Source organism: Ostrea edulis, chromosome 5 (assembly GCF_947568905.1).
Source record: "Ostrea edulis chromosome 5, xbOstEdul1.1, whole genome shotgun sequence".
In the NCBI taxonomy this organism is placed as follows: Eukaryota; Metazoa; Mollusca; class Bivalvia; order Ostreida; family Ostreidae; genus Ostrea; species Ostrea edulis.
The window spans coordinates 30,647,201-30,675,026 of NC_079168.1; the positions used below are offsets into that span (position 1 = coordinate 30,647,201).

General features: G+C 35.4%; 2 protein-coding genes across 3 annotated transcripts; one reads left to right on the forward strand and one right to left on the reverse strand.

The window, feature by feature from the left end:
* Positions 1-2,324: 2,324 nt before the first annotated feature.
* On the reverse strand, positions 2,325-6,934 carry LOC125649932 (protein yippee-like 5). Of its 2 annotated transcripts, none has more exons than XM_048877799.2 (3): positions 6,806-6,934; positions 4,961-5,085; positions 2,325-3,616 (listed from the first exon to the last, which is right to left on the reverse strand). In XM_048877799.2, the coding sequence occupies exons 2-3, from the start codon at positions 5,067-5,069 to the stop codon at positions 3,363-3,365; spliced, it is 363 nt and encodes a 120-aa protein (XP_048733756.1). In that variant the 5' UTR covers positions 5,070-5,085; positions 6,806-6,934; the 3' UTR covers positions 2,325-3,362. The 2 variants fall into 2 exon arrangements, with proteins under 2 accessions (XP_048733756.1, XP_048733755.1); XM_048877798.2 differs by having other exon boundaries at positions 6,802-6,900.
* Positions 6,918-27,826, forward strand: LOC125649906 (EH domain-containing protein 3-like). The gene is made up of 2 exons (XM_048877760.2): positions 6,918-8,049; positions 24,041-27,826. Exons 1-2 carry the CDS (start codon positions 7,135-7,137, stop codon positions 24,734-24,736), a joined length of 1,611 nt encoding a protein of 536 aa, XP_048733717.1. The 5' UTR covers positions 6,918-7,134; the 3' UTR covers positions 24,737-27,826.

Sequence of the window (27,826 nt, forward strand, 5' to 3'; positions counted from 1 at the left end):
TGATCCAGGGGCCATGAATTTCACAATTTTTAACAAGAGGTACTGTGAGCAATGCTCACTAAGAATACCCCCCGCTTACCCCAATCTCCCAAAGGGTGTTGGTAATACGTATAAACTACCTCTTTTTTGAGTGTTGCTACTTCGATGTCCAGTACGCATGACCTTTGACCTTTTGACCCCAAAATCGATAGGGAACATCTTCATCCCATGGGTAGTCCATATGTATGATATGGTGACTGTAGGTGGAAAGGATAACACTTTAGAGCCCGGAAACCATATTGCTACTTCGATGTCCTGTGTGCTTGACCTTTGACCTTTTGACCCCAAAATCGATAGGGAACATCTTCATCCCATGGGTAGTCCATATATATGATATGGTGACGGTAGGTGGAAAGGATAATGCTTTAGAGCCCGGAAACCATTGCTTCTACAGACGGACGGACGGACGGACAGACAGACGGACAACCCGATTCCAGTATACTGTATAAAGAGGCATCCTTGCTCATCATTACCATGCTATTAGTTTGTCTACTTAATACCCAGAGACAGAGAAGAAGATTTTCAAAGAATTTCTACACTTTCACTATATGACCAATAGAGGGCTCAACGCTCATTATAATTATGCCCACAGTTTGGCTTCTTGATGTCCAGGAGTAAAGAAGAAGATTTTTTTAAATTACACTCATTTTGATGGTTTTTGCCCCACCCCTCAGGCCCCAGGGGGGCAGGGACCACGAATTTCACAATTTTTGTTCCCCTCCACCCACAGATGCTATATGCCAAAATTGGTTGAAATTGGTTCAGGGGTTTCAGAGAAGAAGCTGAAAATGTTCAAATGTTAACGCAAGATGCACGAAGCACGACGAACGACGACGGACAAAAACAGATAGCAATAAATGAATTCAGGTGACCTAAAAAGGAAAGGATGCAAATGTAAAGACACAGAAAGGCAAAAGTAGCTTTCATTAATCCTCAAAAACATGGAAATCTCATTATATCACAACACACACAAAAAGTCTGTTTAAGCAATCCTAGTATATGGCTCGGAATTCTGGAGAACGACAAAAACAAACATTCGAAAAATCCACACAACTCACCAACTCCTGCTTATGGAAAATCCTCCAAATTCCCTCACTAAATACCATCACAGATCTACCACACAGAACCAACTACCATCAAAAGTGGAGATGATATGTACCTGTCATAAGACACAGCATCAATTGCCAGGCCCTATCCTGAAATTCCTAAGGGAAAAGAAAAAGAACTCCTGGAGAAGGGACATGGAGGCTGACACCATACAGATGAGAGCCACACAAGGAGAGACCTGGGGGCTGACATCATACAGATGAGAGCCACACAAAGAGAGACCTGGAGGCTGACATCATACAGATGAGAGCCACACAAAGAGGGAAGTGGAGGCTCACATCATACAGATGAGAGCCACACAAAGAGGGAAGTGGAGGCTGACATCATACAGATGAGAGCCACACAAGGAGAGACCTGGAGGTTGACATCATACAGATGAGAGCCACACAAAGAGGGAAGTGGAGGCTCACATCATACAGATGAGAGCCACACAAGGAGAGACATGGAGGCTGACACCATACAGATGAGAGCCACACAAGGAGAGACATGGAGGTTGACACCATACAGATGAGAGCCACACAAAGAGAGACCTGGAGGCTGACACCATACAGATGAGAGCCACACAAAGAGAGACCTGGAGGCTGACACCATACAGATGAGAGCCACACAAAGAGAGACCTGGAGGCTGACACCATACAGATGAGAGTCACACAAAGAGAGACCTGGAGGCTGACACCATACAGATGAGAGACACGCAAGGAGGGACCTAGAGAAGACGGCACAGGACCCGGGACCTAGAAGGGCAGCTATTAATGAAGGGGAAACAGGCCTAAGTAAGTACTCAATAGTCATACTTCAACAGAGAAAACTTTTCCAGCATACCATGTAGAGTAATCAAAGAAAACAAACTGTAAATATTTGACATCATACAATCTCTGTTCAAAAGTGACAGTGAGAGCAAGGAACCATAACTCTGGGAAGAGATCAGTCATCATTAGTTATCATAACCCTAGGAAGGGATCAGTCATTATAGTTAGCATAACTCTGAGAAGGGATCAGTCATTATAGTTATCATAACTCTGAGAAGGGATGAGTCATCATTAGTTATCATAACTCTGGGAAGAGATCAGTCATCATTAGTTATCATAACTCTGGGAAGAGATCAGTCGATCATTATAGTTATCAACATGCATGTCTGCTTTCTTGTCGCCACAGAAAAATAAAATAGAAATATAATATAGAATTCTTGTAATTTTATTCTGTGTCACAATATACATTGGTTTATAATTCGTAAATCATAATTTAGCATACAGACTGTACCATTCTAAGGTAAACCTAAGTAACTACAAGAAACATCTTTAAAACAATCTACATGATAGAAAATAGAAGGCAAAAAATGGACAGGTATTTCTTTGAGTACATATATAAACATGCATGAAATCAATCTTCTCGAGCCTTTCTGGGAAATAGAAAAACAACATTTAAATGCATTATGAAAAACCCTCAAAATTTTTATCATATTAAAATGCAACTATGCATTGCTGTTTTTGTTTTTTGGGGTTTTTTTTTTTACAATAAACATTTGCGGAAATGATGAGATCTTCCCAAAGTAAGTTTACAAATTGTATGATAATAATTAACAATCAGTGATTTGAAGCATTCATCTTGTAGAAATGTCCCACATCTGGTAAATGTAGTGAATTTGTTTTTCCGAGCTTGCCAGAAAGCTTAAGAAGATGCAATTGATAAGAAATGATACACAACAACTAATATAGGTCCTGTTAGAATCAGACCTTAGATCCACCAACATATTCACTACTAGTGTACCAAGCATGTGAGCGGATCTAGCATCTGATCTCCACTGCAACTCGGTGTTTATGTTGTCTCTCTGCATCTCAACCAAAGAGGGGTTCCCAGCTTGTAATAATAATGCTACATATCAGTCTTATATTTCTATATGTAATTGTGAAATACAAACACAATTATTGACCAACAGTCATTAACTACAACTTTACCAATATTCCAGATTTAAAACAAAACTTTCCAACAAGAAAGACAACCAGTTTACACTTTAAAAGTGTGGTTCATACCATATGCAATCTCATCCTTCTAGACAATAGGCCACCTTCACAGTGTAGAATCCATCAAACTGTCTCAACACTCGCATAAATAACTCCTACCTGGGTCTAGACATCCCCTGGTAAGTTACATCATTAAAATATACACACAGCTTTGTACATTTTAAGGCAACAGTTACAAGTACGGCTATTTTTCTTTCAGCTGTCATGGCTGACATGCTCCTCTATGCCCTCGCTCTCTGTGACCAGCGCTCTCTCCAAGATGACTCTCCCTTCCTTGTATCTCTGGTTGTCCTCCGTGGCAAACTCGTACACCCAGCCAAGTTTGGCGTCGCAGTTCTTGCAGGAGACGTCTCGCACCATGTGACGACCGGTCAGCATGACCCGATCCTGTACCTCGCTGTAGTTCAAGTTGACCACTTTGTTAAAGAGGAACGCTCTTCCTGTGGCACCTAGTAGAGGGGGAAATGAGATTAGTAGCATATGTCAAATACTGTCACAGTATAAATGTACTAGTACATATAATCAGTTGATATTCTCCATTGGACAAACTATTGTTTTTTCCAACCCCCATTTTCTCCTGGTCGCACACAAGTAAAAACATGACACAACCTGGAGTGATGTTAAATTGGTGATGTAGACAAGAAAAATATTCAAATGCAATCGGTATGATAGAAATAAAGAATTCATCTTATGTAAATTCATATTTGCATTGTATGCAACTCATCATAGTTTACATATTTTGCTTGGCAAAACCTTGCAACATCCACTGGACACCATTTCAACTGATCAGATAAAGCATAATGAATTCACACAATATAAATATCCTGTAGTGGACATGATGATAATAAAAACATAGTAACTATCTACATTTCATAATCACAAATTTCCTTGATCCTATAACATGAACACCATGAGTAAGAGGCCCTAAGGATATATTACATTTACATGCTATAGCAGGGCTCAAAATTAACATTTGCCCGTCAGTCTGTGACTGCTTAAAAGTTTGGCTGACTGACTGACATTTGTTTTAGTCAGTCCAATGGGACTAGTCAATTTTCTAAAACGTCATTCTGGAAAATATACTTATTATGAACCCTAAACACACATTTGGCATTCCTCTGTAGATATCAGGTGAACCCGATTAGTAAATATAAATCTTACATAAGTATTGCAATATTGTCTTAGGCATATTGAGTTCAATTACATATTTCATTTTAATAAAATTAACAAAATATGTTTAATTATTTCTGAAAAACTCTGGTGGACTAGTAAATTTTTCTGCGGACTAGTTGAAATTATAGCCCATCAATCCGACAGGATAGGACTGGTGACATAAAAAGTTGGGTTTTTTAACAATCAGTAGTGCATTTTTATTTATACCAAACTATTTTTTTTTTATCTTTATTTTTTTTTTAAACATACATACAGTATATATATATTCATACATACATTCTGCAAGGAAACTTCTACAAAATGTTTAGAAGAAGCTATCAAAGGTATATGTATATATTCTTTTACTGGTGACATAAAAAGAGTTAGTTTCAAGCCCTGTATAGTTGACTAAACTTTAGGAGCCCAAACATTTTTTTACACTAAGCAGTAAATCACAAGTTGACCATCATAGACTGTACTCAGCATACAGACTGTATTCATCGTATTGTTTTAAATCATTCATAATTCCATATATAACAGATATATAAAGATTTTTTCTTCTTTTATATATCCCTGCATGAACTTGAACCTACACTACATGTAGATGCTTAAAGCTAGCATATTTTCACTTTGAAATATACCTGTGAATCTGGTGGAAATCAACTCCGCTCTGTTAGTAAGGGGTGTGTCACAACTAGCACAGGAGAACAATCTGGTCCCTCCAATATGTCTCAGAAAGATTCTTCCCATGGCTGATTGTAAAATTCTGTAATTGCCAATATCATTAGAATTTCTATACACAAAGATATATATATATATTATACATCTATATATATATGAAGATGGTACTAAACAGCATTTAGATTCTAACACACACTACCACCAATTTACATATTACAATGAAATGTATGATTGTATTTGTATTGTGATTATTCAAGTTTCAATATTTCTTAATCAACCTGTCATTATGTCATCTTATGCATTTGTCATATTACCAATTATAAAACAAGTTTGTTTCCATATGATCAAAATGATAATGATGCAATTAGCCTTCATAGTGTAATATATAAAAGGAAATGAGAAAATTTTGGACTTAACCAGGAATTGAACCCGAGACCCCTGCACTACTAGTCAGGTGCTCTAACCACTCACCTACCGAGACTGATATCCACAGTCCAAATAGTCCTAACTACTATGTTAATTATTTTTGCCCTTGAAGACAATGCAACTATTGATTCTTTTGTCCTTGACAGGATTTTCACCTAAATCCAGGGGGGGTGGGGGGGGGGGTGTCAATGGCACCAAACACAGGGATCAACATTAACGGTTGTCCGATTGCCCGAGGCAAGTGAAAACCCAGTTCAGACAAGTGAAACTCAATATACACTTGCCTGATGGGGCAAGTGGTTATTTAAGTAGGAAATGTGATTATCATAATAATTGTGTTAAGCTTGATAAATATCAAATATTAGAATGTAATGTACAACTCCATATATTGCTGTTTTCTTTACCAAATTGTCAGATTATAGCGAAGGCCCATTCTAGTAGACCGTACTGTATCACCAGTTGACGGAGATAATTAGAGTTACTGGTTGACAGGCTTATTAATATTATCATTAGAGTCTAAAATATTTCGGACAACTAAGTTTTTCATTCGGACAAGTAAAACTTTGAGTTTAATTGCCCAAATGGCAAGTAAGAAGAAAAGTTAATGTCTACCCCTGAAACATATGTAATATATAAAGGAAAGAGGGCATTACTAGTCAAGTGCTCTAAGTACTACCCAGACAGATACCCACAGTCCATATAGCCCTAACTACTAAGTGTACATTTTACTGACAACAATTTTAATATTCTCTCAATGATGTTTGAATAAGTGTTAATGATAAGGAAGTTCTCTTTGAATAAGAAATATCATTTGAGATGTTTAATTGTACAATGTTTACTGTCCCCTCATTCTATTTAAGGAAGTAAATAACCATGGCTTATAATATGCAGGCCTGTGCACTTTCCTCCAGAGACACCCCCCCCCCCCCCCCTCCTATACATTCTTCTTCATTGCACTGTATACTTCAATGAAATAAAGTGGCTGTGTCATTTGACTGACGTATGATTCTCGTATATATACCGAGAGCTGAGTATCTGAGTGGAAACCATGTTGTTGCAGCTCTCATTATCTATAACACCCCCCCCCCCCCCTCCCTGTCATATTCACCACCTTAATCCTACTGATCCAATTCTAAGGTCCTCATTGAACAAATACCCTACTATATATTTGCATACCTCGTCATAATCAAATGTTTATGACGAATAAACAAAACTGGCCCAAGTATAGCAAATAACTTCTATTTTTATCATTTCCTTTTATAGATAATGACAACACAAAACATTGTTATGATTGTAGCCTATAGGCCTATTGTATGTCTTGTGGAAACATGATAAATAAGTTAATATCATTAAAATCATTCAAAATTGCAACTACCTACTGTGTTTACGGGTCTAGCTAGAAAACTATGAAGATTTTGAAATTCTTTTTTATCGTCAGTTTCCCAGGGTGTCAGCTGGCTGAAATGAAAACATTACAATATTCTACGTTGCGGTCACGTGTTAAAAACAGAGCAGAATCCTCTAACTTTATCATCAAAAAGAAATAAAGAAATCAGAGGATATACGAAGAAATTGCGGGAAGTCGGGTTGGGTTCCGTGAGGTCATAGGCTTGCGCAATGGGACTTTGAGACTCATTTCCGGTATCGCTGATTCGGCAGACGGTGTGTCAAAAGGAAAGTTGGGAAATTGTACCAAGGTGAAAACAAAATGAAACGGTGGTTGTCGGGCGACGATAAACGTCGCAAGGAGCCGGAAATTTTCGACACAGTCGGAGAAGGGCTGAAAAAGTTATACAGGACGAAATTATTACCTCTAGAAGAGCATTACAAATTTCACGATTTTCACTCCCCGCCCCTTGAAGATCCGGATTTTGAATCCAAGCCCATGATTCTTCTAATAGGGCAGTATTCAACAGGAAAAACGACATTTATCAGGTATCTGCTAGAACAAGATTTTCCAGGAATTCGAATTGGTCCAGAACCAACGACGGACAGGTTTATTGCTGTAATGACTGGGGACCAAGAAGGGGTCATTCCTGGAAATGCTTTGGTAGTAGACACTAAAAAACAGTTCAGGCCACTGTCAAAATTTGGAAATGCTTTTTTGAACCGATTTCAGTGTTCAATGGTTAATAATCCTGTACTAGACAGTTTGACAATTGTTGACACTCCCGGGATCCTTTCTGGTGAAAAGCAAAGGGTGGAGAGAGGATATGATTTTGCAGGAGTGCTTGAGTGGTTTGCAGAACGAGTGGACAGAATTATTCTTTTGTTTGATGCACACAAATTGGACATTTCAGATGAATTTCGAAGGGCTATTGATGCCATTAAAGGTTATGATGACAAAATCCGAATTGTTCTCAACAAGGCTGATATGATCGACCACCAGCAGCTGATGAGAGTATATGGAGCACTAATGTGGTCTTTAGGAAAAGTTTTGCATACACCAGAAGTATCCAGAGTTTATATTGGATCATTCTGGGACAATCCATTACATTTTGATATGAACAGAAAACTTTTCGAGTTAGAAGAGCAAGATTTGTTCAATGATCTGCAGGGTTTGCCTCGGAATGCAGCACTGCGGAAGCTGAATGATCTTATAAAGAGAGCAAGACTAGCAAAGGTAATGAATCAAATCAGTATGAGAAATAGTTTTATCAGTATCACCAGTGGCAGATTTAAGCAGCTGGCACCCCTCCTCCCTAATTTTTTTAAATTTAACTGGAGGTAAATCGTGGACTCCTGTTTAGAAAAATGTAAATGATAAAAGAAGCAATAATTTCTTCCACTTAGTGGAGAAATAAATGACAAAATCTTTTGATTTATTGAATTAATTTTATTGGGTCGACAGGGGATACTTACTCCTCCTATAGGCACCTGATCCCACCTCTGGTGTGTCCAGGGGTCCGTATTTGCCCAACTATCTATTTTGTATTGCTTATAGGAGTTATGAGATTGATCACTGTTTGTTGTCTTTACCTTTTCATTAGGAGAACTTGCATTTTTTCCAAAACCCCTTAAAATTTGCATCATTTTATTAATTTCATCTTATTAAAATTGATAGAAAAAGTAAAAATGACTTTAACAAAAGTAAATTATATGTCAGACTACATAAGAGACATATTTCAAGCCCTGTAAAATCCAGTGCCCCCCCCCCCCCCCCCCCCCAAAAAAACCAATTCCTGGATCCGCCCCTGATCACTGAAATGAACAAGAAAGGTAGCTTTTAATGTGATGTGCAGCCAAGTATGTTCATTTCCCAGTTATAATTTATAATGTGGTATAAATCCATGTTATTTTCAGAGATTTTAGATTTATATGTAATCATTGGACAATAATCAGGCCCAGTACAAACTCTTTTTAAAGTTATAATTATACTGTAGCTTTATATAGATCTCTATTGTACTGGACCTGGTTTTAAAAAAAATCTTGACATGTGTATTATGATTTCCTGATCCCTTGATTTGTTTCGCTTTTCTGAAAATTATGGCAGCTGAGCAGTGTGAACAGAGGTAGACAACAGCTAGACAAAGACAAGCCTGGCTGAATAAGAATGCTGTGTTGTATATATTTACATGTATTGACAGACAGTGTGCTTGTTTAAGATTTTCCTTGATCTGCCTACAAAGTCAAGTGTAGGAGTAGAGTATATTCACAGAACCATAAAAGAAAAAGACTTTAATGGATACCATCTTGTTTCTTGATTTGTGCAGTTAAACTCACCTAATGAAAGCTTACCAAATAATATTATTAAGGCATACATTATCTTATGCAATTAATACACATAAATTTCATTCAACATAAAACAAATGTTCTGAGCTTTTTTGATTGAAATTAATTTGTCTGTGGTCATCATTGTGATGCCGTTAACTTTTCACGAACTATATAGAGCCAATTTCAATCAAACTTTCTACAAATCATCATTGGGCAAAGGGGATTCAAGTTTGTTCAAATTAAGGACCATGCCCCTTCAAAAGGGAGATATCAGAAAAATGCTAAGATAGGGTGGGGTCATTTGAAAATCTCAAGATTGAAGAACCAATGGGTCAGAAGAGTTGAAATTCATATGAAAGCTTCCTGACATAGTGCTGCGCATATTCAAGTTTGTTAAAACCATGAACCCTGGGGGTTGGTTGGGCCGGGCCACAATATGGGATCAAAGTTTTACATGCAACTATATCTAGCGAAAATCTTCTCAAGAAGCGCTGTGCCAAGAAAGTTAAAATTTACATGACTGAATGCAGATATTCAAGTTTGTTAAAATCATGACCCCATACAAATTAGGGAAAATCTTTAAAAGTCCTCTTCTTAAGAACCATTGGGTCAGGAAAGTACAAATTTACTTGAAAGCTTCCTGACATAGTGCAGATTCAAGTTTATAAAAATCATGGCCCCCAGCTGTAGGTTGGGGCCACAATTGGGATGAAAGTTTTACATGCAAATAATAATATTTAGGGAAAATCTTTAGATATATCTATCTATATATGGGCCAAGGTGACTCACTAAGTGAGCGATGTGGCCAATGGGCTTCTTTTTAATGTGTGCATACCTTGTGACAAAGCATTTGGGGGTATCAAAGTTTTTACTTGCATGGGGACCTTGAAGTTTGACATAGTCATTACTTTTAAGAAAACTTGAGCTAGATATTAGGCAATATCCTCTGAAATAATATGTTTTACGGTGTGACCGTGTTTGAGGGCGAAGCAAAAAAATTTTGGCATTAGTATCTATATCCAAAACAGAACAAAAAACAACCCGAAGTTAGCACGCGGACGGAGCTATATCAAAGCATCCTAATTTTGGACATTTGATCCGCCTATATATTGAACGCGGGAAATATAACGCAAATTGATGTAAACAGTACAGTACATTGTGACGTCATATTCAGCGTCGTTATTTAGCAAATTTACAAACATAGCGTTTGAACCACAACAAAAAACATGGCGTTAATCGTGGAGTGATTATATATGATTAAGAAAATAAGATTCACATGCTTTTACGGATTTTATGTGAAACATCTCAGAACAACGTGAACTAGGGTAGACGAGATTCAAAATGGAGGAATACATGTCCACGCGCTAATATTTGAATCGACACCATTGGAACCAAACTTTTCAAGTTCCATAGGTATGGTTTAATTTTTCATTATTTTCCTCTTATACGTGTTACCTATAGGGAGAGCTCCGCTCTCACGGCCCTTTGGGCTGTGAGAGGGCTTCGCCCTCTATAATTATCAGGCAACGAAATTAAGGGGAAATACTCGCTAAATGCGAGTTAAAAATTGAAATTGCGAGTAAAAAATCATAAGTGATTGCAACTTTTTGCGAGTGAAAAAAATCGATCTTTTCCCGGATTTCCTCGGTTTATTGGCTGTACTTTGAAGTTTACAATAATTTTGTCTTGTGCATAGAAACGCTTTACAGAATGAATATATACAAGTATTGAAAAAGTAAAAATAACCAAGGCCAAGTTCATCTCAGTCAGTGATGTCAAAGATGGCCTACTTCAAGCACACTTCGGGCGTCTCAGTGACATCTGATTTAAATACCAAGCATGTTGATCTCGTCCGTGTCTACACGAAACAACACATGACAGTGTGTCACCGTTTCACGCAGTGTCCTTCTGTACTCTATAGTCAAACACTTCAAGTTCACAGGGTTTTCTTTTCAACTAGAATTTTTTAGATGAAATTTCCAAAAGTTTTGAACATATAGTTAGAATTGGTGCAACAAATAGTCTTCAAGATTTCAATCCACATGATGTTGTAAATAGGTCTTTAAGATCTCTGGACAGCGAGTACGTCGCACAAGTGTACCCTATCAGGCGCGGATCCAGAAATTTTTTCCCCGGGGGGGGGGGGGGGGGTCGAACCTTTTCACAAAATCGAACCCGTGTTGTAACTAATTTTTCTTATAAATCGTTATATTGTAATTTTTTATCTTTGCAAATTCCAGGGGGGGGGGGTGTCCTGACCCCCCTCTAGATCCGCGCATGCCTATGACCCTCACCATGTATGTTGTCTGATAATTCATTAAAATTCGCAATCTTATTTTTATTATTGCACTTTAAAGGAGATTTTAAAAGATTTCCCCTATATTTTGATAAAGAGACATGTATGATTGTTTTCTAAATTCATGTAAAACAGCAATTGATTGAAAAATGCTAGTAAAAGCTCAATTTCGCTAGTTGGAAAATAATCCACTAGCTAAAATTTGCTAGTAGTGAAAAAAGTTCATTTCGATCCCTGAACATATAAGGTAAAGCTTTCATATTTTTTGTATAGATTCTTTATGGCAAGAAATTTCATTTGATGCCATGATGTTTGACCATGACTTTGGAATTTGTCCCAAGTTTCAAAACTTCAATTGAAACAAAACTAAATGCTCAAAGCTTTTGACCAGTGAGTGATTATTTCTTTCATATTTCATATATGCATTCCTTGTATTAAACAAGACCTTTTGTTTGGTACCAAAGTTTTGACATTGTAATCTTGACCTTGGATTTTGACCAACTGTTACACTAAGGATGCTCAGAAATTTAATCATTCCAGGTGAATGACATATACAGTTGAACTTTGGTATCTCCAACACCAATATCTTGAATACCATGGATATGTCAAAGTGATTCGGAATTAGGGGTGGGACGATACCCTTTCTAGCCAATCCGATATGTATCACGATACTTGACACACGATACGATACATATCGCGAAACTTTGCATATCAATATAAAGTAGAAGAACAGGATTTCAAATTTATTCACTTTGAAACAAAACAGAAAAAATATCACTCGGTTCAGTCAGCCACCTGAGTAGAATAAAATAAATATCACAATGCTCCAAGCATCTTGCAAATAACTTGTCTTATCAATGTTTCTTGCAACATTTTCCCTTTCGTAAACTGGCAAATCAAACCAATCACACACCCTGACTTGCTTACAGTCGGTTTTGTTAGTCCACCATCTTTTGTTGTTGTTCTACTTTCATTTTCTGCTAGACAGACTAAAAATACCCGACTTTTAATGTTCAGATATTTTTGGAAAATAATATAACGGGTATTGTCATTTAATAGACAAGTGTATCGATTCGTATATCACCAAGATGAATATCACGATGCATCAGTGCACCGATGGATCATCCCACCTCTAATCGGAAGTCCCAGCCACTTATTCTTTAAGTATTTTATCCTTGATATCTCGAACCCTCTGATAGCTCAGTTTTTTTCCTGTCCCATCGAGTTCAATAACGAGGTTTGACTGTATACATATGTAAGTTACAGCTATATCACAATATCTTATGTACTGACAATACGATATACAGCGTATCGTACAGACTTGTGATGTGATTGATATATTGTTGTATTGTTACACCTTTAATCTGATATGCAGGGGGGTTTAATATGAGAATTTATTGGTTCTTTTCTGTTCTATAGCCATAACTCTTGAATTGATCAAAGCCATTACTGTTTTATGTCTATAGACCACAGACAGTCTTCCTGTAAACAAACTTATCAAAATATGTATCACGCCGCCATATTGGTTTTCTCTTTTACCAGCTACATTGCTTGCAAATTTTCAGTGAAAAGTTCAATTTAATATGATAATAAGACCCCTACTGTTTCTTGACAGAGTTGCTTCTAAATGGTAGGGGTCTAATTATTGCTTGTTACAGGAAGACAAATTTTCTAAAATTAAAACATTGAGAGCCTGTGACTAAAGCTTCTAAATAGATATGGATCAACATTGTAACATAATTCAAACTTTTAAAAATTATCAAAGGAGTTTTTAAAAAACAATTTGTCATTAAAGTGAGATTAACTTGCCAAATATTGATACCTTTAATAATTTTTGAAGTATTGATATATTTTTTTATCTGTCTTGATTAAAAATTAAGGGAACTCCCAGACAACATAGTGGTCTCTAGTTTAAAAATTCTTGATCTAAAATTTTATGTCAGATTGTGAATGGGGCATGCAAACAGCTAAGCTTTGTTGTTTAAGAAAATTCTGTACTATGACGATTCTTAGATTTTGAACTTTCTGTGAAATCCTGTGATATTATTCTTTTATTTTATTGAGAGTTCATTGGGGAGGTGTAGGTACCTATAATAGCTGGACCTATTTGACAGTCCAATTTCATCGCTATTTTTTCTTTAAGAATCCTACACTAGAAGTGCTAGACCTCACAGGCTGCAAATTTCTCAGCAAATTTTGTGAAAATCAAATCTAGACCACATTTACATATCATTTACAAATACAACACTGGAAACATTTATAGAACTATTAAAATAGAATCTGATTTTTTACTTTTGAAGAGTATGGCATAAAGTTGAATGTGTTGCAATGCAGTGTGAGAAAATTCTATAAAGGAAAATTGTTGAAACCTTCAGACTTCAGGGGGGTTTTTTTGTTGTTGTTTTGGGTTTGTTGTTTTTTCATTAGCTTGATCATCCATCGATTCTCTGTTGTTTGAATGATACGTACTCTCTTTTTTGAACGTGAAAGCATATCAGTTTCGGTGATTGTCAATTCATCATCTTCTGAAAATGAATGTGGAAGATGCTTTGAGGTTGCTTGACCGCTTATGTGAAAATAGCTCCTCAAACAATAAGGCTAATGAGTTGTTCGGTCATTTCATTGATCAAATTCGGTACACTGGTTTCTTCAAAGAAGTAGACATCTTCTATTGATTTTGAAGTCACAAGGTCAAGGGTCAAACTGGACATTGGTATGTATTAGTTAGGGAGTAGATGACCCCTATGGATTTTTAGGTCAAAGGTCAAACTACTCTGGACATAAGAAAATATTGTTACTACCTTTGATACGTACACAGACATTAAACTTTCTATACTACATGTATTACCCTTTAAAAAAGTAGATAACCCCCATTGGTTTTCAAGTTAGGCCAATTCAACTTAATTGATAAGATTATCATCCCCGCCCGCCCCGATTTTTTTTTATTTTGCGAAACTTAAGATTTCCGGAATATTTTCATGTCCGACTCCGGTATTTACACTTCTTGTTTACATTTCCGGTATAGGAACGTGAAAAGTCACGAAGAAAATAGATTTATATGGTTTTCTTAATTTCTTGCGTTCTTTTATAGACATAAATCTTGAAGAAGTTGGGTATATTTCTGTTGTATCCTTAAATTAAAGCTTAACCTGAAATTAGTGTATGAAAATAGCATAGATTGATATCCATATGCCATTAAATGATGCAGATCTGTTGGGGGGAAAAAACTCGTTTGTCTTTAATATTTTTCTCAGAAAATAAAAATTAAAAAATAAAATCCTCCCACCCGCCCCATACTTTTTGCTGACCCTGGATGATAATCTACTAATTAAGTTGAATTGGCCTTAGAAGATGAAGACTATATGACTCAAATGACTGGTTATGTGGAAATGTGGTTGCCCATGACCAGTAGGTAACCTATAGTTTTCAGTATTCATAGTAGATTTAAAGTTGATCCTTTTCAATATTGCAATATGGGAGGCATATATACTCATTTCTCTTACTATTCCATTGATTAATCTTACAAACAGCACAGCAATGACTAATTATATGAAATAGGCATGGATACAATTTAAACTGAAAATTTGTAAATTTTTATTTCCTAGTTTTAATGTTTACAATGCTTAACTAAGGTATATTTAATGATCAGCAAAAATTTGAATGTCAGTTGAGATACAGTACTAACAATTCTTTGTTATGTAAACAAGGCTCCTGTCATATTTTTGTTTATATATAGAATATCTTGTTTAAAACAAAATGATATGTGACAAACACTAGAAACAGTTTACTGTGGATTTACAGTAAGTGTGAACGAGACATATGGGCAAGTACATGACATGCTTCAGATAGTTCATTTGGAAAGTCCCCGAGTGATTTTAAAGAGCGCTTTTGATAGGTCGGTTAAATTATAGGTAGGCGGTCCCAAGTATTTGGCATTATATTATCTCGTGCCTAACAAGTGTAAGTTTCACTATTTGATTTCAGTGTAAATTGCACCGTACGTAGCGTGAGATTCAATATCGGTTTTGATTTTACAACGGAGATTTGAGATTACGTTAATAAAATGTCTTGTAAAGTTTATCTTATATATACTAGATATCTGCATGTATAAGAGTGATGGGATATCTTATAAAGAAAAAAATATAAGATGTCTTATAAAAGATACAAGATCTCTCGTAAACTTTAGAAGATATAACTTTTATCAGATACCTTATAAATTTTATCTTTTGAACAGGAATAACCGTGTTATACTTATAATCCATCGCAGTATCAATAGGTATGGGAGGGGGAATACAGGGTGAAAAAGGCGAGCTCCGATATGTAAAGAAAAGGCAGGATAGCAATATCCCAGAATTCAAATAGTGCTGAATATTGAAAAGAAAAGAAAAAGACGGGATCGAAAATGCTGCGGGAAAAGGCAGGATCCGCAGTTGCCTCTATATCCCAATAAAAATTGAAAGGTTACTCCCTTAAATTCCTGTAGATACTTGACAGTTTTAAGTGATCAGAAATTTCAGTACATGTTTCTATAGACGATTTTGTCCGTTTAAGAACAATGCTTTTGTTTTGTTGTCTCTTTCACATTCGCAGTTTCCATATCGTTATTTTAAAATAAATCTCTCAGAGGATATTTTCGAAATCTTGCAAAGCATTGGAAAAGATCATGTCGGAAAAATTTCTAAATTCAAATAGTTAGGGGGAAGAGGGGGTAAAAACTCGTAAGTTTCTGTCATCCGACATCGATTACACGTTAGTGGGGAAAAAAAGACAACTGACTTTAAAACCACATAATAATACATTTTAATAAACGTTTAATAGTTTCAATGTACACTTTCATTTGTTTTACTTGTTAATCGATTAGTTTCAACATACTTCATATTTAGTTTTGTATTGGGGGGGAGGGGGGGGGGGGGGTGTCTTGGTGAGAACTATGCGAACTCAGTTTTCTCTAACATTGAACATTTGATCTCGCCCCTAAAATAATTTGTCAGATTAAGTAATAATATCAATAGATATTCTACTTCGAGAAAACATTTATTTTCAACACATGGCATGCTTTGATGCCTTTTACTGTTATATATACCCACATTTTCGTAAGAAATTCGGAAGTAACCATCGCTAGATACTGTTAATTGAATGAACAACGGCAAGTTCTGTGAATTCTAGCAAAAACTAAATTCCCCAAACCACCCCTCTCCTGTACATGTAACACATTATTAAAGAAATTCAGCATTTCGTTAGCATTAGACGCGCCTTCTATAACGTCATAATAAACCACAGCAAAGGTCGATTGTTAATGTTACGATACTGGCGTACCTTTGAACCCACAGGGGCTAAGCCCGTTTTGGGCCCGAACTCTGTGATACCATAAATTGAACCTATATCACTGGTCCACCCCTAACTGTATGTCCATAGGAGTTTTGAAATTTTATCAATAAAGTTAATAAAATGTACTTGATTGACCAAGCCTTGAGCTATGGTCAATCAAGTACATTTTATTAACTTTATTGATAAAATTTCAAGTTCCTATGGTATGTCCATGATTGCGATTACCCGTTGTACGAACGCGACACTCGCTTCGTCTATATATGTATATGTGTGTGTGTGTGTGTGTATATATATATATATATATATATATATATATATATATATATATATATATAAAAGCACAAAATATATATGTATATAAAGTCTCTTTTTTGGAAGTAAAATACAGAAAAAACTCTAAACACTTTGTTGAAATATTTCGACCGTGTTACACCGGTCTTCTTCACGAAAACACGACTGAAGAAGACCGGTAACCCGGTCGAAATATTTCAACAAAGCGTTTAGAGTCTCTCTCTCTCTCTCTCTCTCTCTCTCTCTCTCTCTCTCTCTCTCTATATATATATATATATATATATATATATATATATAACTGACCCGGCCTAAATTGCAATAAAATCAGTAGCAAAGAAATTTTCAACACTTCGTTCGTGTTCAGACCACAGGGGCTCGTCACGAATTGACCCTCTCTATTCTATATTTACATTTATTTGTAAATATAGAATAGACGATGTCAAATTTTAAAAAGACATATATTTCGTGACGAGTCCCTGTGTTCAGACGAAATATGCTTCTCTTGGATTTTCTTTGCAGTTTCTTAAAAGTCATTTCCCTAAAAATTTCTCGCAATTCTACAAATTAAAGACACCTTTGGTACATTGTCAGGGGTACAAATATTTCTTCTTAATAAATTTTGTCTGATTTCTATTAATATACACTTGATTTCTTTTTAATTTCATACTCGATTAACAAAAGTACATCCGGTGTGAGCATTGCCGGTGTGAGCTTCGTTGGCGACATTTTCGGTGCAAGAGTTCCCATGATTGACAATTTTATAACGTGGCCTTTGTGACGCCTAATTTCTTACTGATTTTACCATAAAATAAACTCTCGGCATGTAATTTTAAAATCAACGTCATTGTTTTAGTTGGTATTGGTTTTCCCTTTTCGCAGTCTCTTCCATCGTGCTAAAAGATTATGTAATGACACGCCAGTGTAAAGACACGTGTGACCATCTAAAATTATTTTTATTCCCGCCCCTTTAAATATTGGTCCAATCGCAGTGATTGCAGGGTTTGACACTAAGGCACGTCCGACCGACCGAGTCTACTAAATGATAGGTCCGGTCGGGTAAAATGTCGATTTACTAGTCCGACTGGTCGTGTTAAATAATAAACAAGAAACTACCAATCTTGAACCGTGTGGTGAAATAATCTCTATTTTTAGTTCTAATAAATAAGTCGCGGTCGGTAGTGATGTTTTTCGACATCTACTCGATCTTAATTTTTAACAGTTTATTTGAATTGACTTTAATAAAGTGTTTATCAAGTTAATAAATTACGTCGTAAACGTTTGTCATTTACATGAAGTATTTAAATATGGAGAAACTATCAGGGTTTTTTTCTGGAAAGTTGGTCAGGGCTAGTGGATATAAAGTCAGGTCTAGTAAAAATCATTTGAAGTAGCCCGACTGGTCTAGTGCTCAAAAAAGTAAATGTCAAACCCTGGATTGTTCTTTCCTTGATGCGTCAACATTGACAGATTTGTTTTGAAACCAACTATCCGAGACCTCGAATGAACTTGAGAAGCTGAGTCGTTCACACTTACTGTAAATTCACAGTAATTGTGTTCAGAATTAACTTGTAAATTGGGGGGAAATCTCTGCTTTGAAGGAAACTTTTACTATATATATGTACACATATTAAATCAATATGTAAACAAATACAAGAGACAAGTTTTGTTTACATAACAAAGCATTTTGTGCTCTGTATTTCTCTTGTAACTTGACAACTGATATTCAAATTTTTACTGACCATTATTAATACCTTGGTTAAGCATTGTAAACATTAAAATGGAAAATTTAAATTTTATTTAAAAAAATTCCGCTCAAATTGTGTCCATGTCCCTTTATGTACAAACATAAGGACAACCAAGTTTGCTCTCAATTAACTACAAATATGTTGCAGTTATAAATTGATTTTAAGGATCATTCTTACAATGCAGTGATATTCAGGAAGATTAAATTACAATATTTAGCAGGAATTCCCTTGTCTGAGTAAACACTGATTGTGTCCAAACACACTGCACACATATATGTATATATCTACATTGCATTATGATGCTCGCATATTATTATTTTTTCTTAAAATTATCATACATTGATAGTATCATTGTACCCTATATTCCATTGCCTATCATTTGAACAACAATAAATGTATACTTTGCAGTTCTAAGAGTTATTTGTGTCAAGTTTAGTTAAATTAGCTCAATGGATCTGGAAAAGAAGTTTAAAAAGACAGTGCAGACAGATTTCAATCAGAAAACCTCAGTAGGGGTCTCAGCTAAGGTAACAGTTATATAAAAGGATTTAAATTCAGCTTTTATTGAAAACTATTTGCCTCTTAATAATGTGTATGTTAACAGATTCATTGAAATTTCTTTAATGCCCTATACTTTTTTTCAAATGCAACTTTATGGCATATAAATTTATTTCCACAAATTTTAAACAAAAATAAAAACATCTTTGACCATTTAGAAAGTCTGGACATTTGTGTGATAGAATTAATTATCAGTAACAATATCATATTATTGGGGAATTAATGGTCGTTATTTTTCTCCTTGGACATGTATTTGAGCAGCATGCCAGCATCTGTGTGAAGTAACAGACTTAACAAAGACCACATACATGTACATAGTGAATGATCTGTTGGCTTGTTGAATGGCCAGATGGACATTGACTTGGGTTTAGCATTGACTCATATATAAACCCGAACTCACATCATCAGCTAAACAATTAGATGTATATGTATAAATCATAGTATGTATATACATGTATTAATATAAATCTGGTGCCTATTTGTATCTGTATTTAATTTTGTAGTGGCTTTTCTTCTTTTTATTGTAAACTGTTTACACATGGATGAGTGGAATGTTTAGATATTGAATAAATCTCTGATGGTGCTTGTGGGATGTCTTTAGCCAGGAAAAAATTCTACATATCTGAGCTGATCTCAAAGCCTTGCATTCATTGAAATGATGTATATTTTGTCCTATTAAAGCTTACCGATTTTATTTTTAAAAAACTGTCACAGAGATGATGACAATGCACAGCGATGTCCAAGAAAATGATGTCGTAATAATGGTAATCATGGAGTGAACACAATGGAAACAATGCTCTGTGCTGTAACATTGCAGCAGTATAGTAAAATTGACTGTGTATCATCTTAATGACACATTGAGGTCTACGTACCTCAGACAATTAAACCTGCTTCCTACGACTTATAGTGTTCATAAGAATTAAGCTTGTTCAAACTCAGAGATGTACATCATCACAGTAAATACGATGAATCGGTGAATGTATTAGCACACGTTTGAAGGTAGATGTATTTTCTATCTAGTCCATGTACATTGTACCAGAATCTGTCGAGAACACTGTATAGGTGGGTGTTGTAGGATAGATGTCAGTGGTGTAGTTTAAAGTTCATGATACTTGTCATGTAAGAGTTCTGAGTGATTTACAAGAGGAAAATTGCCAAAACCCCATCCTTATATAGTGTGACATTCAATGTTACTTTAATAATTACCATATAATCTTGCAGGTTTTCAATAACTTCATTTCCCTTTTCCTTATGAGTTTATCTTACACATCGACATCTTCCTTATTTGATTATTACATACATTTTGAGATGCAAAACAGAGATGCATATATATATATATATTTTTATACAGTCTTCGACGTTAACCAGTGGCCCGATGCCCGAGGCCAGTAAAATCTTGATCGGGCTTCTAAAAATATTTAACCCAGGAGTCCGGTGGGCCTGTAAATGTTTTATTGTATATTTTGTATATATTACAAATATAGTGTGAGATTGACTCAGACTTTGTCATGACTTACATGTAGCAATGAAATTTCACATCGAAAAATGATCAACCATCCTGCTTTTTATGACGTATAGGGAGGCACAGGCACTGGAAGTTAATGTAAATATATAGTATGTGCAGATATAAAAAATACATGCACATACTATATATTTACATTAACTTCCAATGTCGGTGTTGGGATTCCCGTGGGGTTTTGGGTTAGAATAGGTCCTCAGTACCCCTTTGCTTGTCGTAAGAGGCGACTAATAGGGGCGGTCCTTCGGATGAGACGGCAAAATCCGAGGTCCCGTGTCACAGCAGGTGTGGCACGGTAAAGATCCCTTCCTGTTCGATGGCCATAAGCGCCGAGCATAGGCCTAAATTATGTAGCCCTTCACCGGCAGTGGTGATGTCTCCATATGAGTGAAATATTTACAAGAGGGACGTAAAATAATATTCAACCCATGTAGGGAGGGGGCTCATCAGTAAAATTCCAAACCTCACAAGCGTATTTCGCAATCACAACCATCAGATCCAAATAATTTTTTAAAAAAAACCTGTAGTACAAGGAGAAAAAGAGATCGAAAAGTTAAACCCCATTGGACCGAGGGTGGGCCTTTGCTGAGATTTAATTCGGGAGAAAACATGAGCTTCTGATATATATATAATACATGTACAATACATGATTACTAAACTCCCATGTATACAGATTTTGTATCAAACGGAGAGAGAGTAAGTAAACATTTAATATGTTGTGTGGTATGTACACAGAACTAATAAAGTTACACACATTTTATGTGACCATGTAGCTTTATACAGTTAATGAAGTGCCTCTGGCCATGTTTTGAATTAAAAGCGAGGTACAAATGTCGCATGTAGGTAATAAATAACAGAGATGTACTGAAATCAGTGTTTAACTAATACAGAGAAAATCTGTGCCCAGCCTTGGAAATTGCCTGGGTAAGATTTATAAGCGAGACTGAACATGGCGTTGTGAGGATGGTCTGTGTGTGTATTGATATCTCATTGTTATGACATGTACTAGTCTAGCAGTTCAGACACCAGTATCAGACAAATGTACTATTTATTACAATGTATCTGTACAGTGGATGTTGGGTGGGTTTTTTTAATAAGTGCACCAGTATCAGACCTATTTACATGTATGTGTACACTCTGCAGTGAATGTTGGGTGGGGATTTTTATGAAGTGCATCCTTGTTGATTTGATAAGAAATTCTTGCTCTATCTTGTAAACATGCGAGAGGACAGGTCCAATCTTCAGGAATTCTTTAGTTTCAGATGATAAATATGTTTAGAGACTTAGGTTACGTGAAAATAATATGGGTTATGCCCAGCATAAATTAACAATGGAATGTGTGAAATTTCACTAATGGTTCTACAAACTGCATACAAAAAAGGGGTCATTGGTTTTATTTGATATATGAGAATACCCGGGATGCATCATTATTGAGTTAAAAGAATCAACACCAGAAAAAATGCATGATGAAAATGTTCAGCTGCTGAAGAGAAGCTATAATATATATTTTAAGTTAACATGACTATCAAATTGTAATATATGTATATATTTGCAAAATTTTCATGGCACAAGTTTTATTCACCATGATATAGATCATCAAAATTAACCTGTGTAAAATGATTCAGATGAGGGAATATTTTATAAAGTGACCTAAGACCTGAGATACTTTTTGCAATTTCTTTAATGCCTTACTTTTTTCACATGCAACTTTATGGCAGTTCTACTGAAACAAAGAATATAAACACATTTAAAACTATTTCCACAAATTTAAAAAAAAAAATCACCTTTGACCATTTACATGTAGAAATATTTCTCTTAGTAGGTAAGACCTTTCATAAAATAGACCCCAGTAGTGAGCTTTTCTGATCGCCTGTTGTCCGTCGTCTGTCCGTAAACTTTTTACATTTTCTACTTCTTCTCCAGTACCAGTGACTGAGCCAATTTCAACCAAACTTGGCACAAAGCATCCTTGGGTGAAGGGCTTTTAAGTTTGTTCAAATGAAGGGCCATAACCCTCTTCAGAGGAGAGAAAATCACAAAAATGCAAAAATAGGGTGGGGTCATTTAAAAATCTTCTCAAGAACCACTGGGCCAGAAAAACTGAAATTTACATAGTGCAGATTCAAGTTTTTTTTAGAATTATTACCCCTGGGGGTAGGATAGGACCAGTTACATGCAAATATATAGGGAAAATCTTTTAAAATCTTCTTCTCAAGAACCACTGGGCCAGAAAAGCTGAGATTTACATGAATGCTTCCTGACATAGTGCAAATTCAAGTTTGTTAAAATCATGGCCCCCGGGGATAGGATGGGGCCACAATAGGGGATCAAAGTTTTACTTAGAAATGAATAATAGGAAAAATCTTCTTGAGAACCACTGGGCTAAAAAATTAACATGAAAGCTTCCTGACAGATTCAAGTTTGTTAAAATCATAACCCCCATTGGTAGGATGGGGCCACAATAGGGGATCAAAATTTTACATTAAATTTTTAATATATATAGAAAAAATATATTTTAAAATGATCTTCTCAAGAACCATTCAGCCAAAAAAGTTTACAATTACATGAAAGCTTCCTGACATAGTGCAGATTCAAGTTTGTAAAAATATGGTCTCTGGGGGGTAGGATGGGGATCAATTTTTACATGCAATTATATATAGGAAAAAATCTTTTAAAATCTTCTCAAGAACCACTGGGCCAGGAAAGTAGAAAATTACATGACAGCACCCTGACATAGTGCAGATTCAAGTTTGTTAAAACCGTGGCCCCCAGGTATAGAATGGGGCAACAATAGGGGATCAAAGTTTTACATACAAATATATTGGGGAAATCATTAAAAATCATCTTCTAAAGAATCACTGGGCCAAAGAAGTTTACATTTACATGAAAGCTTCCTGACATAATGCAGATTCAAGTTTGTTAAAATCATGGTCCCTGGGATTAGGTTGGTGCCACAATAGGGATCAAAGTTTTACATGCAAATGTATAGAGAAAATCTTTAAATATGGGCCAATGGGACTAAGGTGAGTGATGTGGCCCATGGGCCTCTTGTTGAGTGAAACAGCTGTCCAAATATCAAGTGAGTATGCCTCTGTTTACCATGAAGAGTTCATTCATTTGCTTAGCTAATGTTTTTAACTATGTGTATTACATCTCTTTTCAGGTCCATGCATACATTATCAGTGAACTCAGAAAAGATATGCCCTCCATGTTTGGAAAGGATGCTAAGAAAAAAGAACTGATTAAAAATTTGGGAGATATTTATGGCAGAATACAAAGGGAACATCAGATATCACTTGGTGACTTTCCGGAAATGAAACGCATGCAAGAACAGCTGGCCCATCACGACTTCACCAAATTCCATGCCATGAAACCGAAACTGATAGAGACTGTTGACCAAATGTTGGCAGCAGACATCGCCCGCCTGATGCAGATGGTACCAAATGAAGAGGCTGTCATGTCTAAAGAGCCACAGGTCAGAGGAGGAGCATTTGACACCATGAACGAGAGTATGTTTGGATACGGAAGAGGAGAGGGAGTGGATGAGGGGAGAGGTGAACGAGAGTGGGTGGTGAATTCCAGTAGAATGGATTATGATGAATCCTTCGATAAACTGAACCCAATCAATGGAAAAATTACTGGTGCTGCAGCCAAACAAGAAATGGTCAAGAGCAAGCTACCTAATTCTGTTCTGGGCAAAGTCTGGAAATTGTCAGACATAGACAAAGATGGAATGCTGGATACTGATGAGTGGGCCCTTGCAAACCATCTTATTAAGATCAAGTTGGAAGGCCATGATTTACCAGCTGAGTTACCAGATCACCTTATCCCCCCTTCTAAGAAAAAGGAGAAGTATTAGGAATTATCCAGTGTATTGCTTAAAACTTTCCAAATGAATTTTTATCCGATCTGTTTTACCATTCATAAGGGACAACATAAAAAAAAAAGGCATTTCTACATTATAAGAAGTACAATAGGTATCATATGATAGCTTTGTATTCAAACCATGTTTTACTGCTTTGGTGTCTGTGTTGCTTTTCGTACTTGTGATAATCATCCTGTAAATTTTAGATTTATTCATGTTTATTTCGGTATATCCATGGGAAATTTCAATAACATTTGTAATCATGTAAATACAAATGATCTACTTCAAATGAATTCATGATCAAGTGGTGCCAAGCAGGTTGTGTACCGTGATGCCTGCACACATAAGGATTATACTTTGCCATCTGTCTGTTAGAATTTTGTCACTATAGAAGATTTAACATCCTTATATGTGTCGAAGCTCAGGCATTTCTTTGGAACATCATTTGATAAAAAGTTATTACAAGAAATTAAGCTTCCATCCATATCTTACAACTGTGATAAAATGTAACTTTATCAAATAGTTGATGGTGAAGTTTTATACAGGAACCTCATTTACATTTGTCACAACCAACTGAGTAATTCCTATAAATTAAAAAAAAATAGCACACACATATTGTACATATAGATCTCGAGTTCCCTAATATGCTAGTATTTAAAACACAAATCTCTCCAATGAATAAATGAATCTGTATTTTCATTGCACAATGAATACTGAAGGCTAAGTAATAAAGTAATAAATAAGGATAAAGCAATATATCTGAAATTGTACAGATATTGAGCAATTTTTGCATAGAACATGATACTTCTATTTTAAATATGTACAGTATTGTAAAGTCTGGCTTCATAGCTTTTGTTTGTTTAAGTGCAATACAAGTAAAATATATACATTTTGTGTATATGTGATTACTACAGTTCTGTATAGCTCTGGTTAACCCTAAGTATCCTCTGTAGTGAGCATAATCTTCTATATATGCATGTGTATTCATAGTAGTAGATGAATGCGGTATACTTGAATTGATTGAATTAACGCCAACAGTACATTGTAGTATTGTTTTATGTGATAATTTAATGAGATAGTAACACACTTCACACACACACACACATATATACAGTCTACTCCAGATAAATTGAAACTCGGGGTACCAGCTGATTGTTTTTGATATATCCAAAGTCGAAAATAAACTGAGGTGATATTTTTCATTCATTGGGAGGAAGAGGGAACATGTACAAACTTGACTCAAATTAGTTAGTCACAGATTCTTCATTTTTTAAACATATTGTACAATGTTGTACATAAGTAGAAGTAAATTGAGTTCAATTTACAATATATGCAAGTACATTAAACATGGCAATTCTGCAAAAATTTCATGATTGATTGTTTTCTTGCAATCAAGTTTTAAGCAAGGTCAGGGAACAGCAGAACCCTTCTAGAATTTAATTATTTTAAAAGTGTGCAATCAACCCATGTAAAGTATAGAAGGGTTCATGGGACACCAATCTGCATTGTTACGGATTCCTTGACCATGATAAAATGTGCTGCTGTTGAAAAATGTGTGCATATGAAAACTGAATTACTTGATATATAGTATGACTATATAGTAACGGTTGGGAATTTGGACAGAAATGAAGTAGAATATAAATATATAAGAAAGAAATAACCGATTTCAATACAACTAGAGTAAACTGTGTGTATGTGTAACATCAACATGGACTGGTTAAGGTATAAATTGTGTTATCTTGCCAGTAAGAAAAAAAAAGATTAGATATATTAATTCTGCTATTTGATTATAACCAATGATAGCTGATGGAATAGGTGACTACAAGATTGATTAATTATGATTGTTACAGTAGTAAACTCGAGATTTGTTTTATCATCACTCTTAGTCTTGTGTAGGATTTCCAATTTTGAAACCTGTGATTCTAAAAGTAACTTAAGAGCTTATTGGGAATAAAGGTGCTATCTAGTCACTTCAAAAATGAAGCATCATTAGGTGATAATTCATAAGTGTAGATTATACTTACAAGATAAATATCAACACTTTTGTTATTTAGTTTGGACTATTGCAGAATGGTGAAAGCAGCATTTTTTTTTTTTTTTGGTAAACCTTTTCAAGAGTGTCTAAATGCTGAATGAATTCCATATCCACCCTGAACAAATTAACCATCACACTTTTTTTGTGTATGCTTGTTAGAATCTACAACACTGTATATGGGGGAAAGGGTTTTAAAGAAATTGAATTTTATTTTTAATAATTCTAAGAAAAGGACCTTTTGTTTGTCCATTCAATTTTCTGTTGTTTGAGATACATGTATCTGTTTGCATATAACTCACCTCTTGTTAATTTTTTGAATATTATTGTGAACTAAGTGTTTGAATTAAAGAAATTAAGAATATTATTATAAGTCAAAATTGTATGTTCAAAATCTTGCATTATTGATTTTTTTGTGCATATGCACAAATTTTAACTCACCTGAAAAATCAAGTGAGCTTTTCTTATCAAAATTTGTCTGTAAACTTTTCAACTTCTCAATAAATGAATGGTCATGCCCCCTCCCAACAGGAGATATTAAAATATTGGTGGAGTGTCTTTAGAATCATTGTACCAGAAAAGCCATATGTTACACAATAGCATCCATATGTACTTTGAAGTAATACGCAAGAGCGCTTTTGTAGCATAGATTCAAGTATGTCCACACCATGCACGGTCTGACAAGATTGTGGGCCATAATTGGTATTCAATGCAACTATTCATGTGAGTGATGTGGCCTGTGGGCGTCTTGTTGAAAATGAACATTGTAGATGAAGTAAAGTGTCTTATTTCCATTGCAACTTTTATGTATTCACTACCATTATGAGATGGTAAAATCAGGGTTTTCTTTAATTGTAAGAATAATGGATTCTATATCCTGAATAGGGTTGGGTGTCATCATTTCATTCAGTGTTTATCCATCCAATCACTGTGTGTACAATGAATGTCTAGTGTTTATCCATCCAATCACTGTATGTACAATGAATGTCTGCTGTTAAGTAACCTGTGTTATGCATGTTTTGGATAGCTAAAATAAATAGTGCAAAAATATA